This window comes from Myxine glutinosa, chromosome 7 (genome assembly GCF_964187855.1).
Source record: "Myxine glutinosa chromosome 7, kmMyxGlut1.1, whole genome shotgun sequence".
NCBI lineage: Eukaryota > Metazoa > Chordata > Myxini > Myxiniformes > Myxinidae > Myxine > Myxine glutinosa.
Genome location: NC_136267.1, coordinates 118,510,007 through 118,529,560, shown reverse-complemented (window position 1 = coordinate 118,529,560; position 19,554 = coordinate 118,510,007). Strand labels below are relative to the sequence as shown.

General features: G+C 41.8%; 1 protein-coding gene across 1 annotated transcript in view; it reads right to left on the bottom strand.

Annotated features, from left to right (window-relative positions):
• Window positions 1–18,178, bottom strand: part of GPR155 (G protein-coupled receptor 155) — a 30,574-nt gene extending 12,396 nt beyond the window's left edge. The window contains exons 1-10 of the mRNA XM_068122897.2: window positions 18,133–18,178; window positions 17,832–17,994; window positions 17,579–17,707; window positions 16,717–17,401; window positions 12,560–12,722; window positions 7,797–7,952; window positions 7,503–7,586; window positions 7,263–7,383; window positions 2,814–2,898; window positions 5–98 (exon numbers count right to left, since the gene is read on the bottom strand). Of these exons, the coding sequence (XP_067978998.2) occupies window positions 5–98; window positions 2,814–2,898; window positions 7,263–7,383; window positions 7,503–7,586; window positions 7,797–7,952; window positions 12,560–12,722; window positions 16,717–17,401; window positions 17,579–17,707; window positions 17,832–17,991 (1,677 nt within the window). The 5' untranslated portion in view covers window positions 17,992–17,994; window positions 18,133–18,178. The remainder of the gene's footprint in view (window positions 1–4; window positions 99–2,813; window positions 2,899–7,262; window positions 7,384–7,502; window positions 7,587–7,796; window positions 7,953–12,559; window positions 12,723–16,716; window positions 17,402–17,578; window positions 17,708–17,831; window positions 17,995–18,132) is intronic.
• Between the last annotated feature and the right edge of the window lie 1,376 nt (window positions 18,179–19,554).

Sequence of the window (19,554 nt, the reverse complement as noted above, 5' to 3'; positions counted from 1 at the left end):
TTACCTGGCTGTTGCTCCAGACAAACATCGGCATACATTGTTGTTCAGCTGGCCTGCCCCCAAAAATCACGAGGAAACTTCCCACAAGTAATGGAATACTGTGTGATGCAGAGGCTCTGGGTTAACACAATCACCATCCGATGCAGAGGCAGGTTGCTCAACAGATTAATATCTTCAAAATGTACAGAATCAGCCAATTGCAAACATTTCTTATTGCACAAGAAACACATACTTCTATTTTTCTTCAGCAAGTTAGAGAAGTGTGTTGAGTGTGTGTTTTAAAAATCACACTGCATAAGTTTTCGCATCTGTGATAGACTCGATTAAAGTCAGATAACTCAATGTGTTACCATCATGATAAACCTGGTGTTGGCTTAATGGTTAGGGTTGCGGGCTTGGGATCCTAAGGTCCTGAGTTTGAATCCCGTTGAATTAACGGCAGGTGGGGTTGACTCAGCCTGTCACCCTTCCGAGGTTGACAAAATGAGTACCAGATAACTGGTTAGAGAGAGGCATTGCATCAGTGGCAGGCGTGCCCACAGAAATGATGCAACCAGCAGCCGGGTAGTTGCACTCGAATCACCCACCACCATCGTGATGCAAGATGTATTCATTCAAAATAGCAGACAAGTATACATGTTTAAAAACATACACGACATTTGTCAAAAAAGTTTCGTAAAACGATTTTGAGTCTTGTCTGAAGAAACGATTTTGAGTCTTGTCTGAAGAAACGATTTTGAGTCTTGTTTGAAGAACTGAGTGCTTTTTAGTATACAAAGCCAAGGGTCGTGGAAGAGTTAGATGCCCCAATTGTGATGAATACCTTTACTGGAAAAGGCACACCAAGAGATGTAACGGATCATAAAATGATCTTCACTGCATTCAAATATATAGAATCACTCACTGGGTACCACAAACGACAGGCAATACAACAGAAAACTCAATACCGATCAGTGGTTTGCATCAAGACTTTGGATACAGGCAAAATCAATATAGTCATGTCAGAGGAGTCCGTTAATATGGACCGACTGAGCCGGATGGTGCAAGACCATCCACAGATCCCTAAACGTTGATTGAGATACTGCATTCACTTAATTGTAATATTTCCTCAAGATTCACCCAAATGAAGCTGAACCTGGCAGTGAAATGCTCACGAAAGGCAAAAAGGTGAAAAGATACTCCTTATAATTAAAATGGAGTTTATTATAAGAGGATAGAGGGATAAAGAAAGAGAGATTGAAGCTAGGCCCAGTAGCTATAGTTTGAGGGAGACAGAAAGTAAGACCAGCAATCCTGACACGGAGAGTGTAAGATGGTTCCGGGCACCACTTTAACGCTCCCAAGTCCGAATGGTAGTACTACCCTGGGCGGTTGCTGTCTACAACCTACAACCTTAAAAACCTGTCCAACTGGATGGGTGTTTTTTAGGAGACACCATCTCCGTACTGGATGGCCGTTGACTCCCCAAGGGAGCTCATCCACCCTTTAATAAATATGGCTTTTAGTACAGCTAGGTCTTACAGTCACCCTCCCCACTGGCAAGCCAGTGAGGGTAGTCAGTTTAGTCCCGATGACCCGACCATGCAGCAGGTAGCACTGGGTTACATGTTACCAGTGGCTGTCAAGAAAGAGACTGACTTGACTGAAAACAAATAGTGGAGATGCCAGAGATTGGGTATAGTCCAGATGCCAAACAGGCATTTCAAGGCAAAGCGTGCTTGAGCGTCATTATGAAGTTTTTTGGTTGATTCATCATCTCTGACCTATCCTGAAGCATAATCGGCCGGGTGCCACATTGGCACCCTTGAGGAATTTTTTTTAGAGGCGAAAAACAAAATGGCCGGCACGACTTTCCGATAAATTCTGTTTTTGCCAATATCTTCACTTCTAATGCACTTATAAACACAATTTTGGTGTCTACTTCTATGTTTTCATTGTCAAGGAATCCGATAATGATAAGATTAAAGGTGTTTTTGTTTCTTCTTCTTCTGAATAATTATGTCAATGTGATATTTCAGTTTTTTCTTTTTCATAAATTTGCAAAACTTTCTAAAATCCTGTTTTCTCTGTCATTATGGGGTTATTATTGGAGTTATGGTTTATTATGGAGTGTAGATTGATGAGGGAAAAAATGAATTTAAACGATTTTAGCAGAAGGCTTCAACATTACAAAATGTGAAAAAAGTGAAGGGGTCTGAATACTTTCTGAATGCACTGCATATTTTATATATACATATATATATATATATATATATATATATATATATATATATATATATATATATATATATATATATATATATATATATATATATAAATACACACACACACATCAATTTTGGTTCAGGTCCGGATCCAGATCCAGCCTATCAATCGGATACAAAATGTAACAGCCTGGTGGAAGCATGCGCTCTACCGAGTGTCGTTCAAGTTTTATACATTTTGCTGACAATGACAAGACCACTATGTGTACTGGTTGTGTCCTGAAACCATATATGTGTACTGATTGCAATTTCTGAGAGAATGTCTCAAAAAATGTTGATATGCAGTCAGTGTTTGTTCATTCTTCACCTGCAACTTCTATCCCCCTGCACCCACAAAAATAAAATCAAGAAGAAAATCTGCACCTCTCTGTTGTTCCCTTTCCCACCCCATCGCCCATTCTAGTGCTATAGAGTAGATAAACTCATAATTAGTCGTGGTATTGATTGGGGGAGGGTTGGGGGGTGGGGGTGGGGGGTGTAAATGGTCTCCAATGTCCAAGGTCCTTGTACATCATGTGAATATCTAATGTGGCTATGCAACCGACTTACCCCCAGCCTATAAAGATGAACAGGCCCCGACTGCCAGTCCATGTTCTCTCTTTGCTATGCAGAAGCAAAGATAATGCCAGTAGCCCTGAAAACAATAAATACATTGAGAATCAAACATCCTCTATGACAGTTTTTCAACCTTGTCCATATGTGGGCAAATTTAGGAAGTGTTACTAAATAAGGCCTTTCATTTCTGTGGAATAACTAAATTTGCATCAGCCAGAAAAAAGAAGAAGAAAAAAAGCCAGGTGTTTCCAGTTCCTAATCATATCTAAATTTATTCACACAATGCTAAAGCTACATTTAACTACCTTTGCAGGCAATGAAGGTGTTTGATTTATTTTTTCAGGCTCTATAAGAGCACCTTCACGGTCACGCTGGAAGTGATGAACCTAATGGGTTGTTCCAAGTTCTGATGATATCCTGTCAGTATGGATACCAAAGTCGGTCTTTTTTATAAATATATTTCAGATTCAGTGAAGGTCAAAGAGGTGAAGTATTTTTGTGAAAGAAAGAAAAAAAAGATAGTGCAGTGTATTTACATAATTGTTTTTTTAAATTCTGATATCACACTTTTTTGAAGAAAAAAAAGTTTTAAATGATTTAATTTATAACTGCAGTTTATCATTTTAGAAATGGCATGGTGGATTAGAGGGAGGGAGTGAAGGAAATCAGGATGCTCGAGCCACTTGTGTGGTGCTTTATCACTTCCACACCAACTTAAAATAAAAGTATACTTTTCATTCACTGCACCCCAGTTGGAATTTCTACAATATTCAAGTTTCAATATGTCGTCCTCCATCAGAAGCAGTAACCCTTCGCCAGATTTCACTGCACCATTAAATTGCACCAATTATCCTGGCAAAATGCTACATATCCTGCAGTGAATCACAATTGCTGTGTCCTCAATAAACACGTACGACAACTTGGATTATTCTAAATCCTCTGGTTTATTTATTTATTTATTTTTGTATACTAAGTTTGAGGCTCGTGTAAGAACGAACACATAGAACATATTGTTGCGGATATGGGACTTGGCCTCAATATCCGCTTGTAAATACTCCCCAATTTCCCCAATACTCCCCAACTATCCCCAATCCCCCATTCCCTAGTCCCATTGCCTGTAAATAACACTCTGTAGAACCGACCTTCCCCTTTTTCCCCCATTAAATGTCGTGCCCAGGTCCACCGCATCTCACGTAGACAACTTTCGGACATCTTGCTAGTTATTCTTAGTCTATGTCAGTTAAGGACTCGTTTCCATTAATTCTGACTCTTCGTTGCACCAGAATGTGATTATATGGCACCAGTAGTGAGTTTAGGACCTTCCCATACCTCCTCCCATCTTCTTCCCCAAACAACAACTACAACAACAACTACAACAACAACAACTACAACAACTACAACAACGGCGCGGCGCGGGGGAGTGTGCGTCCTCACACCGGCTCGGTTAGCCGCCATTGACCATGCGCTCCGACGGGGTTACCACGAAGGGGCTCCCTGTCAGCCCCTCGTCAAGGGCGGAGCAGGTAACCCCCCCCCCGCACGCACCCAATGAGAAGCAACGGGCCGATTCCATCTGGGGCGGAGCTAACGAGCCGAGGGCGTGTCACTCCCCGCCGGATATACGCGGCCACTTACCGGACGTGACGAGAGATGCGCCCCCAGCTTGAAGAAGAGCCAGTCACCACCTCCAAGCGCTGAGCGAGCTCCACGCATCGACCCGGTATTGCAATACCTCCGAGAACGGTGCACCCCCTCTGAGAACGGTGCACCTTGAGCCATCGACTGCCCGCTTTCCTTGCCATCAATCCCCGTGTGAGTCAGTTTTTGTCCTGTTTATCTGTCGTCTGTCAGGGAATAAGATAAGTGTGTCTAAGTGCCTGTCTTTCTATGCTGTCCCTCTTGTAGTTGTAATCTGAACTTCCGCCCTAATATAACCTCCTCCGGAGGTCTTGAGAACTGAACCCTTGGTGTCGTGTCATTTTAATCCCAGCCGTTGTGTCCTTTTCCTTCATTGATTCAGCGTAGCGCGACTCGGCAACGTTCGAGTGGAATCGGGTAAACTGTGCAGACGTGGTCATACCAAACCGCTCGGTAAACCAACATCCACAACCGCGTCTGTAACAATATAATAAAGGGAGCGGGAGACAAGAGGGGAGAGAGAGGGAAGTATAACAACAGTAGAGAACAGGAACATCGGGAGATCTGTGCAAGGGAGAGAGTTGGAGCGGGGTACATGGGATAAACAGGAGGGACACTACAAGGACTTTCAGGAAAGAAAACGGAATTTGAAGGAAGTGGGTTTAGGGTGGATTAACGGGTGTTGAAAAGATCAAGGTTTTTAATGGGGGCGGGGGGGGGGGGGAGATAAGAGATGGTGGTGAACAGCTGTTTTGAAGACCTGGAGGGAGAAGTGGGATTTAAGAGAGTGTGGGAGTTTGCTCCAGAGGTGGAAAAAAAGAGGAATGCATCTGTGCACTTGATAGACATTCTTGCAAGGATGTAGCTATCAGTTCGACTCCCAAATGGATAAAAATGTTTCATCCGATTCTCAAGCAACTCCCCCAACGCCTTAATTATGGTTACCAACTGGCATTGCAGTTGCATATTCCTGCTGGCTCCCTCTTAGTTTTACCATTTTATTTAGTTGTTACTCGTAGACAATGTTTGAAACAAACTAAAGTGAAAGGGTTCATTCAATTTGAATCTATCTGCATGTCTTGAAGGATACTGCCCATTACTCCACTGGGATACCACTTGGAATATATGCTGCACTGTAATCCTGGTGACATTATTTTTAACATGGTAGGGACTTTTCATCGGTAATACTAATGTAAAAATTCCAATCTCTATTTGTAAAAATTTAGATTTAGACATAAGTGGGGTTCAGGTTAAGAAGATGAATGAAAGAAAGTCCTGAAATGACTGTGATTTCTCAGTTTGATATTTAGTGACTCATTGGGACATGGCTGCGGGTCGTAATCATGAATTGACATTGCAAGTGAAAGGAAAACGTGCATGAAAAAAACACCGTGCACAATCTATAATCTTTTTAAGCCAAGGTATGGAAAAATATGATTTTGCCGATACAAGGTCGTTTTCCACTATGTCATTATGATAATAGGGAAAACGTATCGGCATAAAAAGCCAATGAAATGTGCCTCATGAGACCACATAGGCTGATTTTCTCTTCAACGCATATCCACGGCTAACAAAGTTGCTGACCTATGTAGTGTTTATGTAGTGTTTTTTTTAAATCCATGGCTAACAAGGTTGCTGGCCTATGTAGTGTTTTTTTTAAATCCATGACTAACAAGATTGCTGGCCTATCTATTGTTTTTTTTAAAATCCACGGCTAACAAGGTTGCTGGCCTATCTATTGTTTTTTTTTTAAATCCACGGCTAACAAGATTGCTGGCCTATTGTTTTTTAATCCGCGGCGAACAATGTTGCTGGCCTATTGTTTTTTAATCCACGGCTAACAAGGTTGCTGGCCTATCTATTGTTTTTTATTATTTATCCATGGCTAACAATGTGGCTGGCCTATCTTGTGTTTGTTTATCCATGGCTAACAATGTTGCTAGCCTATCTGTTGTTTATTTTTTTGAAATCTACGGCTAACAAGGTTGCTGGCCTATCTATTGTTTTTAAATCCACGGCTAACAAGGTTGCTGGCCTATCTATTGTTTTTTAAATCCACGGCTAACAAGATTGCTGGCATATCTATTGTTTTTTTAAAATCCACGGCTAACAATGTTGCTGGCCTATCTAGTGTTTCTTTATCCATGGCTAACAATGTTGCTGGCCTATCTGGTGTTTTTTGTTTACTCTTTCTTCTGTGGTCTTGCTTTCCCTGCACCCTCTCGGCATACTCACGCAGTGCAGCTTCTCCAGGCCAGACACAGTTTTCCAATAAACTCCAAAAATCCAGACTTATTGCCAAACTCCACTCCTGTCTTCTTTCCCCTTTTTCTCTCGTTTGTGGATCTGTCTTCCAAACACATTAAAATTGAGAGCTTCAAATTGGAGTTACAACACCATCTCGTGCAATTCCCATCCCTACTCAGGATCTTTTCCACTCCCCTCTCCCCTTAATCCTTCCTAAGCTAACCCTATTGTCAGATTTTGTGTTTTTTTTCTTTCTTTGTCATACATGCTAATGGTTGAAAGTCACGAGATGGCTTTGATGTATTACAAGACCGAGGTATGTCCGGCTTGGCCAACCCACTCTTTTGGGTTGATAGGGGGAGTTTAGCAATATTTTCTTCACTCTTGACAAAGGTCATTGGAGGCCCCTTTTTGTTTCGCGTTGCTGACTGAAACATTTAGTTATTCGTTGTTCAATTAGAGGTCGGAGAACTCAGCATGGATGTTCGTGTGACAGACACAGACACACACAATAATGGAAACTTTTTGCATGATGCGACATGTCCTGTCAGTACTCACCTGTCCACAGGTAGCTGGAGCAGCTGCATGTATAATAGAGCAAAAAAACCAACACTTGGGGCAGTGTTCCCACACCAAGAAGCACCTGGTTCCACACAATACTGCTTATAGCAAGAAACAGCTGCAACATAGAAACAATAACAATTGCCTCGATCCTCAAACATCAAAATATCATGCCAATTGGCCCTCAAAATACAACCTTATGGGATGTAATGCCAACATTCAATAGCATTGTCTAACCTGAGCAAAGAAGAGGTTTGTGGAGGCAAAATGGGGCAACAACCCAAATCGATGGGCTTTGAATACCACTGCCAGCACCCAGATCTGTAAAATCAAGAAGAAGAAAAAAAGCATTCCTCATTTCTTGGACACACATGACCACATGTGTGAATCCTAAAATGTTCACATCAGCACAAAAATGTGATTGGGTTTTATGGGTCTGAAACAATAGGTTGGTCTCAAGAAGATGGAATGGTGGCTTGATATGGGATGCACATGGGAGCTGGGAATGGTGTACCACACGAGGAAACTCACCAAAGTCACGATTGAGGCAATACTGGCTGAAAAGGTGACAGAACTGAGAAGGGAAATCTCTACGGGTAAGGCTGAAGGTGGACTCTCAAGCTTCCATGCTGTCAGTGACAGCAAAGGTGCAGAGGCGAGTGTGCATAGCACCATTCCTCTTGCAAGCTATGGTGTAGAGAGAGATTGAGAGATTTGAGAGATTGAGAGATTGAGAGAGAGAGAGAGAGAGAGAGAGAGAGAGAGAGAGAGAGAGAGAGAGAGAGAGAGAGAGAGAGACAGGAGACGGGACGGAGAAAGAAAAGTGCACGTTCGAGATATACAAGTTTGCAGTAAACACCCTGATTTCTAAGTTGGAGTGCATGTTTTTAAAAGGGTGCAGGTGCCACTAATTTAATTATCAAAGCTTTAATTGGGAAGAATGAAATCAAAACTACAGGAGCCATCTATTAAATTTGTATGCAATTATGGTGGAATTTATGACAGCCTCCCTACGTCCCCTCACCCAACATTCAAACTCCCTTGGAAGCAATTGTCAAAACCTACCCCTCTCTCATCCTTTCCCACCAACCACCCACATGTGGTTATATATTCTAACTTTGTCTCCAAGGTATATTAATAAACTGCACAGTGGCATTTGCCATTTTGAAACATTAAAAGCAGCCGAAAATCGCTACATACAGTCGTGGCCCAAAATATTGGCACCCTTGCACTTTTTTCAAATAGTGCACCATTTCTTCCAGAAAATTGTTGAAATAAAAAAAATCATTTGGGATCCACATATTATGTGTTTCTTTGTTTTGCAGTGGAACAAAACAAAAAAACTGAAAAAATAACTAAATCTTAGCTTATTCCACACATAAATCGTAAAATGGTGTGGACAATATTATTGGCACCTTTTAGAAGTTGTTAGAAATAATTAGATTTCAAGGAGGTCATTCTCCTTTACTTTGGAATTGAACTCACCTATGGTGAGTTGCAGGTGCCTGCAATATAGAAATCACTCATTCAACCAGTTTGAATGGAGAAAAGGAGTCATTCTGCTGTTCTGTGTCACTGTGTGTACCGCAATGAGTATAGAGAAAAGAAAGAAAACCAGAGAATTGTCTGCGGAGGTCAGACACAAGATTGTAGCCAAGCATGGACAATCTCAAGGCTTCAGGTCCATCTCCAGAGACTTTGATGTTCCTGTATCCACCGTACGCAATGTTATCAGGAAGTTTAAGGCCCATGGCACTGTAGCCAACCTCCCTGGATGTGGCTGCAAGAGAAAATGTTATCAGAGATTGCAGCAAAGGATTGGTCGAATGATGGAGAAAGCACCTCAATCAACTGCTAAAAAGATTCAAGCTAACCTTCAGAACACATGGTATGACAGTTTCAACTCGCACCATCCGTCACCAACTCAATGAAAGGGGGTTCTGTGGTAGGAGACCCAGGAGGATCCCACTGCTGAGAGAGAGACAAAAGAAAGCACGACTGGAGTTTTCCAAAACACACCTGAACACGCCAAAATCCTTCTGGGAGAATGTTCTGTGGACAGATGAAACCAAGTTAGAGCTTTTTGGTAAAGCACATCATCTCTAAGTTTACAGAAAACAAAATGAAGCCTTCAAAGAAAAGAACACCTTCCCTCCAGTCAAACATGGAGGAGGTTCAGTGATGTTTTGGGGTTGCTGTGCTGCCTCTGGCACTGGGTGCCTTGAATGTGTGCATAGCATCATGAAACCAGGAGATTACCAAGGCATTTTGGAACGCAATGTTCAACCCAGTGTCAGAAAGCTGGGTCTCTGTCAAAGGTCATGGGTCTTGCAGCAGGACAATGACCCCAACACACACTTCAAAAATTACCCAGGAATGGTTCAAGACAAAACGCTGGACTGTTCTGAAGTGGCCAGCAATGAGTCCAGATCTAAATCCCATTGAACACCTGTGGGGAGATCTGAAAACAGCAGTTGGGAGAAGGCACCCTTCAAACCTGGGAGGACTGGAGCAGTTTTCACAAGAAGAGTGGGACAAACTGCCAGTGGAGAGGTGTAGGAAGCTCACTCATGGCTATAGGAAGCACTTGACTGCAGTTATTTTGTCCAAAGGCTGTGCTACCAAATATATTGTTACGGGACCGCGGCGAGGATGTTGTTTGCCGAGCGGATGGCCGCCGCGCCCGAACAGTTACCCCGACTAACCCGATTCCTGAATGTTGGCCGAATCGCGCCACAGATATTCAATGGGGAAAAGACTAAAGCGAAGGATGTGAAGAAGAAGAACACCAAAGCAAAAAGGTTGGAAATCCTACTAAATTTATTCCTACTATTTACACAATCAAAGAAACCAAGGAGAAGGAAGGATAATAAAATAAAAACAGAAGAAGAAGAAGCGGACACAGTGAAACTTAGCTTATCTATGGCAGTCTTACTTAGAACCCTGGACAGAACAAACGAAAGACGGACTCACACAAATTGGGAATTTGCAGGCAGGAAGGATCGGAAGGAGGAATGGCTTGGCGGGGGAGGAAGGTTCAGCGGGGATCGGTCGGGCCGGGAGCGGATAGCCGCCGCCAATACCCGAGCTGGGATCGCCAAACAGCCGCGGTTCCAAACTGCACGGCGAAGCCCCTCCGGTGCACGGTGCGCTCTCCAAAGCTCCTCCTTAGAACTCTCTTGCGCTTGGCACTGCGCACTCGGCACTTGCCCTACTTGGCACTTCGCCGCTCTGACTCGCTTGCACTTGATCGTCGCACGTATCTCTGCATGTATCTCTTTGGACGTATATCTTAGGACGTATCTCTCTCAGGACGTTCCTCTCTTGCTTCTCCCTCGTGCGCACTTCTTTCTGAAGCTTGTCCCTTTGCAGAACTCAGAACTCCTCTCTCTTAGTCCAACTACTTCAAGGCTTTCGCGCGCGCTCTTTATAGCGCCTCAGGCGATCAAGCCGCTGGTGTCCAGGACACGCCCATAGGTGAGCTCGCCTCGGCCCTGATTGGTCGGCACGGCCCTCTGGCTCCACCCTTGATGACGAGGGGCAGGCACGCCCAGGATTCGGCAGCTCCTCCCCCTTCTTCTCCGAGCCGACCTCGTGGCGAATGGAGTCGCGGAGGGAACAGTTGGCAATTGTTGGAAGGGGAATGTGAATGAAAGGGGATCTACTCTTATTTCACTTGGTGCAATGGAGTATTTAAATTAATGGAAGACACAGCCTTACACTAATACACATAATAAGGATATAACTACTGAACAGGGATATATGGTGTCCTTCGTGTATGTTTTATGGAATTAACTACGGGAACGCCCTTTGACCTCTATACAACAACAAATGCAGGGAGGGTGACATTTTACAACAATTCATTCCACAACAATAATAAAAAAACAACATTCTCATATCCACAACAATATTAAGTCGAGGGTGTCAATAATTTTGTTAATGCCATTCATTTTTATTTTCTGATTTAAAAGGATATATTAAGTTCTGAGTCAAAAACAAAGGTTCTGTAATATTAACAGTGAAATAAAGAATTGTGGAGACCAAATACTTTTGTCAATTTCAACTTATTTTTAGAGAAAATTGTGAGTTATTTGAAAAAAGTGCAAGGGTGCCAATATTTTTGGCCATGACTGTAATAAAGAACATATAAAGTTTTTAACATGCATTTTAATGTCTTCCAATACAGGTAGATTCTGTCTTGAGACCACCCAGAGTGCCAAGCCCAAAGCAGTCTCTCAAAATCGGTGCTCTAACTACAGGGACACCATATTTGTTTTATCGTCAACACCACATTATTCATCTATTAATGGGCCAATTTCAGTCTTTATAAATACAGCATATCAATTGCTACAAGATAGCAACAAAAAAAAAATTTAAAAAATAAATAAATAAATATTGAATTTATTTCCCCGCCCCTCTCCCCCCTCGTCCTCCTCCTCCTCGATCCCACCTACCTGGCGACCCCCTCTCAATCAATACCTCTACCATTAAAAAGTATGTTGACATTGAACATTTATTAAAATATCCACAATTTACCTGCCTTGCCAGGGATTTTATCCAAATCAACGAAACAAGTCGGTACATTTTCGCCGAATTTGCTGATGGGATCCTTTCAAAGTGAGATTTTGGTTACCAAAACAATTATATGCAACAAAACTAGTATCATTAGGCTCTTCTTCTAGGTGTGACATCAAAACAAAGACATCTTTGATAGCTGTCCAGCATCAATTTATACTAGTCCCAAATCTACGGGAATGGAATTTAGCAAATTTCATGGCTGTTGGCCACATTTAAGATCTGTGTTGAATGTGCCCAGAAATGTTGCAATAGCTGATGTATAAATGCCTTAACAAGGACATACAATCCATTCGGTTGTGCCAAATGGTTGAGGCGTAAAAGAATGCACATGAAATAAATTATTCAGACAAATTTGTTGATGAGACCTACTTCCATGATGCTTCACAAATGGTTTACAAAGTGACAAGAGTTCCTCTTTAAAATGCAATAAATTGCTAATTCCGCCCCCTCCTCCACCCCTCCCCATGCATATGTAATAAGTATATGGCCCTCCACCAAATATATTTTGCAATCTACAAACATCCATTGTCGCTGACAAAAGAGATTCCATTGAATGAAGTGCAATTTTATTGGCTGTGTCATAAATAAAATGGCATTAAGCTAGTTAAAGAAAAATGTGGGCACTGCATTCTAGTGTTGGTTCAGGTAGAGCGTGCAGGTTAGAATACAAAAGCCTTTTCTTGCATAAACGTGATCAAATAGCTGAATAAGCTCACCGTATCCACCTCCATGTCATAGTGGCTTGCATAAACAACCACGCTGGGAGCTGTTGGTAGTAGGCCATAGAGAAATGCAAAATCCTGCACACTGCTATGGTTCTGCCCAGTGCTGTAATTGGTTAAGCCAGCAAACCCACATGAGACTGCAGGAAAAACAAACCTACCAGGAACACCCACATATATACACAATGGGTCATTGCTCTAATGAGATGTAGTGCCAAGACAACAGTCAATGCATATAATAAGTGACAAAATCAAATGTAAGTAATTGGGTTGTAACATCAAAAGTTAGCTTTGTAAAGCTTAAGTATTTATCCATCATAACAAATAAACAGGGTGACTATCAATATATTTTGAGATTGAAAGTTAATGGTAGAGTAAGGCAGGAGGATAGAGGAGTATCATAGTGACAGAGAGGTGGAGGGGAACAAGTGGATCCAACACAAACCACACAGCACTTGGTAGAGCGCATACCTCTGCCAGGCTGAACAGTTTATGTTTCGTAACCCACCAATAGGCCGGATCTGGATGTCAACCAACCAATTGTATCTCAATCCAGACCTCAACCAAAATCTAATCTGCTTGTTCTTGTCACCTAACCAACTCATCCACCAAGTTTTGTCATAACCCATCAACAATGTTTTGAGATGTGCTAAATGTCGTTTTTGGTCCTATATCTAAATTATGAAAAATTACATGAAGAATTCAAAAATTCTCATATCCTGATCTGGATATTCACAAAAAATTTATCAATACATCCCTGTCATTCCCAATCTGTCCACAAAGTTGTCCAAATCCGTCCATAACTTTTTGAGATATCCTGCTCACAGATAAACAAACAAATAAAGATGTGCAGAACATGATACGTGTGAAATCCCTAAAACAAATTTGACCTTAAAAATAATTTGCGGTTGAATTCAAAGACCAAATATCCAAATCCTGTTCAAATTTCAAGGCAATCGGATGAAAATCGATGATTTTAGAAATTCAGCCTGTTTACCTTTTGACCTCAAAAAAATGGTGGTTGAATTCAGTGACCTGATATGAAAATCCTCTTCAAATTTCAAGTCAACCGTATGAAAATTGAGGATTTTAGAAATTTGGCCTATGTTGATGTTGAATTGAAAAGTTGATGACCTTTGGCCTATGTTGACCTTTTGATCTCAAAAAGAATAGGCTTCTTGCATATGACTATCTCCACCAGGTGGTGAAGTTTCGTGAAGATCGCAGTAAAAATGTGACCTGCAGGCTGTTGACCTACAAACAAACAGACAGCCAGACAGGGGTGAAAACAACTTCCATCCAACATCAGTGGTGGAGGTAACAAACACAATCTGATGCAAAAAGAGATCTGAGGGTCAATGAGGTTAGGACATGGAATGGAAATAAAATATGGTAGTAGACCGCAAACATGAAACAATAAACCAACAAGGATGGCAATCGGTAGAGTGCATACCTCCGCCAGGTTGAACACTTTCCGTTCTGTATCCCACTGATAGGACGGATCTTCACCAAAATCGAAGCAATTAGTCCTCGTCACACACCCAACCTGCCCACCAATTTTCGGCCGCATCCGTAGATTACTTTTTGGGACATCGTGTTAAATATATTGTCTTTAGCCCCATCACTCAATGGTGAAGAATCACTTTAAAAACTAATAATAATAATAATAAACTTCTCGGATCCAGGTCTTCACCAAAGTCCAATCAATTATTCCTTGTCACATACCCAACCTGTCCACCAAGTTCCATCTGAATCCGTCCACAATTTTTTGAGATATCATATCCTGATATCATATTGGACAATGACAGACAGGGGTGAAAACATAATCTCCACCCACCTTATGAGGTGGAAGTGAAGATTGGAATTGGAATGACATGGAAAAACACACAGATGGGAGAAGAGGGAAAAAAATGAAAGGAAGCAGTCAGCCTGAAATTTGGAAAAATCGATGGGGGTAAATGGAAGAACAATGGTATCCTTGTGGGGTTGATACAGTAGGGCAAGCACGGGCACAAACTATACAGTTGAATACTGAATATAACCAAATTGTCTGCAAACAAGGGATTACAAGGTTTGTGCTTCGGTCTTAGTAGGTCAAGTTGAGAATGATGTTCAGTGATTGGCAATCCACAGCAAATGACAGGTGCATTGCAGGGAGGCAGCTCACAAGGAGTAATTCATAGCTCAAACATCATACAAAACTGGACAATAAAAGAAACGCTCCATTCATCTTCTTCAGTCTGTTCAATCCCATTCTACCCTCCAAGGCTTCAATATTTTTGCTCGCTACCAACTCAGGTCATTCCCCCATCAATAATCTTGATCTTTTCTACCCTCATTGGCCCACCCCCTTCCTTTCCAAGTTATTGTTTTCTCCATTCTCCCTCAACCTCCTCTTTGTTTCCCCATTTCTGTTTCATCCACAGTTTATTTGTTCCTCCCTCTTCTCACTGTGTTTGAATTTGTATCCAACTTGTTCACCCCTGCGTCTTCCTCCCTTTGATCACATTCTTCCTCCATGTGTCACTCCATTGTGTTCCTCTACCCTGCTGTTGGTGTGTCTCCCACCTTTCCACTACGTTCTTCTTCAGTTCTGTTATTACTCTTCCACGAGCCTCGACTTTGTATGCAATAAAAAGCACACAAAGTTCGGCATACACCAAAGAAAATGAGCACAGAAGTGCTGACATTGAAAAAAAAAGTTGGGGAAAACAAGACATTTCATAAGAGAGGGGTCAATAATCACGATGAAACAATGTTCCTTTGAGTATCCTGAGAAGATCACCGATACCTTCATTTCATTTCTAAAAAGCAAAAACAAGATTTAAAGTATTTCCTCTGAGGAAAGTTGCACGAGACTGGTGGGACATAATAGTCCCTATTTCAGAGGCCGAGCGGCATGCTGCGCCAATAGTCGTGCTTTTCTGTCAACAAGCCAAGCAAAATTGTATTGCATTTTTTGTATGAGCTAATCAGTCTTCAAACTATCACAGGGTACCATTGTCGTGGTTGGGTGGGGGCTGAGCAAAAGTCTTGGCTCCACAAGTACTTCTTAGAACTATGTCGAACTAAGGCATTGCAAGAAGCAAGAAGCTCCAGAGCACCAGTGAATTAGCATAACATCATATTCTACTCGAACATCTTGTTAGAAGAGGCAGGAATAATTACCTCCGTCACCAAAGGTGGATAAAGGTTATATTTTCACCCCCATTTGTCTGTCTGTGAGCAGGATATCTCAAAAAGTTATGTTTTCTCTCTGGTTACGTTTTCATCTCAAAAAGTTACGTTTTCACAACTCAAACTTGGGTCGACTTGAGTAGGATATCTCAGACAAAACTTGGGTTGACAGGTTGGGTGTGTGACAAGGACGAATGGATTCAATTTTGATGAAGATCTGGATCCGAGATATTTTCAGCGGTTCTTCACCATTGAGAGATGTGGCCAAAAAACTAAATATAGCATATTTCAAAACGTTGTGGACGAGTTATGACAAAACTTGCTGGATGAATTGGGTATGTGAGAAGAACATGCGGGTTAGATGTTGGTTCAGGTCCGAAAGTTGCACGAGACTGGTGGGACATAATAGTCCCTATTTCAGAGGCCGAGCGGCATGCTGCGCCAATAGTCGTGCTTTTCTGTCAACAAGCCAAGCAAAATTGTATTGCATTTTTTGTATGAGCTAATCAGTCTTCAAACTATCACAGGGTACCATTGTCGTGGTTGGGTGGGGGCTGATCAGATCAGCTGAATATCAGTGGGTTACAAAACGTAAACTGCTCAGCCTGGCAGAGGTATGCGCTCTACCGAGTGCTAGTTCTAAAGTAACTTTGGCTCAAAGGCTTTCGTTTGTTTCTTTATTAAGTTTTTTTAAAGAAAAAGAATGAATCAGATGGGTAACCACAGAAGGTGAAATAAAGTCGACATCTAATTTATGAAGTTAGCTTGCTCACAAATATGCCAGTTTCTACACAACTTTGAAAATATGCTATTTAATATACAATAGCGTCATGTTGATATATTGAATCAGCCAAATCAGTTCCGAAATGTATGCAAAATTGTGGGATTTTGAGGGAAGGAGTAAACAGTTCAGTATTAACGCATCATGATAATACAAGTGCACTGTTATCAAGGGATATCAGAGTGGCACTTACACTTTGGCAGTAATGAGGAGAAGAAGAGTTAGGTAAGAGGACTGTCCATTTCCTTGTATTCGACCCACCATGTTGAGGCCCAAGTAGAACTGTGCAGAAGCACTGAATGCCATGCCCATGTCATCAATGAAAGATGCAATGGGAGCTGGCACTTTTCGGTGAAACACCAGAGATCCCAGTAATCCCAGAAGTGAAAATAAGACTATGGGGTTAATCAATACACCCCACAAAGCTTTGCATATACTCTGCATCATCTTCCATTTTGATTGAACATTGTGTTCAGCATATTCATCCAGCCTACTCTCAGTTGTTGCACTGCCCGTGACATCACGTCTTATTGGCCTTGTCTGATCACATCCATTCCTCAGTTGATCACTCAGAAATCCAAGATCCTCAATATCCAATGTTTTATTCTGAACGACCTCACAACCTGACTGACAACAAGTTCCACCAGGTAAAGCACAACCCATGGTGTTTTGATGCCTTTCAGCTCGTTTTGTTAGTTCACGTTTCCGTAACCTGCATGCTCCTGGTCGACAGCCAGCCCCACAACCTTCCCGACAACGAAGTTTCTGAAACTCGCAGAGTAGAAATCCAATAGGATTCAAGATGAGTAGAGAAATAGGAGCAACCATGTACAAGAACTGAAGAAACTCAGGATTTGAGTCTTTGTACAGTGCATGTACTATGAGGAAAAAGAAAGAAAGACAAAAAAAAGAACGAAATGAGTAAAAGCAAAACCAAGCAAATAATTGTTTTTAAAGGAATTACAAGATCTGATACATATTGAATGTTTCATTTCACATCAGTACTTTAACACTGTACATCCTTCCCTTTGAGATACCCAAACATAGGTCAATACCGATAGGCAGGCCAAGGGCAAAATCATTGCTCTGCGTGATGAAGATGGCATAAAGTCCAGCCTTGGCAAGTCTCCGAGGGCCCCAGGTACCCAGCAGTGTACCACAACAACCGATCAGGAAGAGGAATCCTTTAGATGCGGCAATGGCAAGAAGAAAGTCCCAATTCAAACTGCGTATATCTAATTCAACCATGTTCTTGAAAAGGAGGGCAGGGAGAGCAAAAGTAGAGATAAAATTGCCCAGGCCTCGGACCTGTTGTGGCCCCAGAAGTCCCACGCGGCCTGCTGCATAACCACAAGCTACTGTAAGGAAACACTGCAAAAGGGCTGGAAGTAGATGGACCAGTGCCGTACTGCTTCCTGCTATTCTTGGTTGCCACTGATTTTCCATGGTCACTCCATTGAATTGTCATTACCTGCAAAAAAAATAAAATAATAATAATAATAATAAACACAAAAAAGACATTCTTAATGAAAGGGTGAGGGAACATTAAAAATTAAAAACAACACGTAAATCATTTGTATATCACCAATTTGGTTTCTGTCAGCATTACCTGGTGGACGTTCAAGATCCCAGTGTCCTTCGCGAAGAGTAGGACACACACACACACATTGGGAAGGTTGAAAACGGCTTTCTATACATAAAACTGCACATATATCCTATACCACAATTAAATTATTTCACGCTTATTATACTGTAAGGCACCGCTATTCGTGGGGTATATGTTCTTGAAAACTGCGGCGAATCGCTAATTCGCGAATGTCGGGGCATTGTTTCAATGGGAAAGGGGGATAGGTTCGTGATTCACGTGGGAAAATTTGTAAAAGTTTAGGAACACTAATGCACATAATTACAGTTTAATTAAAGGGGAAGCTAAACACATAATTTTTTTCAGAAAACCATTCAAAATCATTAATGAAAGTTAAATTTGAATGGAAAATTTGAAGGAAGAGTACTCGACAGCAAGCGCAGCGGAAGACCAAAGATTCCTGATTTGGGAATTCAAAACATTAAAACATGTTCTCAGATCTCCGAAAAAAATCATGGAAACGTTCTGCAGAGTTGGGCGTTTCATTTTCATCGTTACGTCCCAAGGTTGAAAGAAGACCTTCACATGAAACCATATAAACCAACTGTCATTTGTGAAGTCAGATGCAGATCATGAAAACAGGTTGGCGGCTTGTGAGAAACAGCTGCAGAACTTCGATACAATTCATAAATATGAAAGGTTATGTTTTGTGATGAGTGTGCTGTTTAGCTCAGTTAATCACCACACAATATTTACTTTTGGAGTGATGCTGATCCACATTATGTTGAAGTGCAAGACCATCCACCACATGTTATGGTTTGGGTGGCGTTATCTGCCCACCACCTCATTGGTCCTTACTTTTTGGATGCGTCGGTCAAACAGTCATATCGGCATATGAAGTATTACCTCACATCTGAACTTGAACGACGTGGACTAACCCATGACATTTATTTCCAGCAGGATGGGCACCTGCGCCGCATGCATGTGTGGTACAAAGTTATCTCAATCAACTTTTTCCCAACCGTTGGATTGGCAGGTCTTCGCCAACACTACTGTGGTCACCGCGCAGTCCTGACCTGACTACTTATGACAACGCTTTGTGGGGGTACGACAAAGCTAATGTTGCAGAACATCGCATGGCACCTGTTGATGAACTGAAACAACGTATTCAGGAAGCATTTGACACCATAACACGTGGTATTTTGTGTCGGTTTTCACACCGCACGTGGAGAAACAGCGGAGTTCATATCTACGTACTTGATGTCTAAGGAGGTATTGTAATTGTTGTATTACTGTAACTAGCGTGACCCAGCGTGCTCCGCACACCTCACCACACGTCATTTCAGAAGGATAGACATCTTTGACCATTTTGGTGTCTTTTGGGTCTTCATGGTGTTTTGGGTCTTCAGGGCCATTTGGATCTTCAGGGTATTTTGGACACTCTGG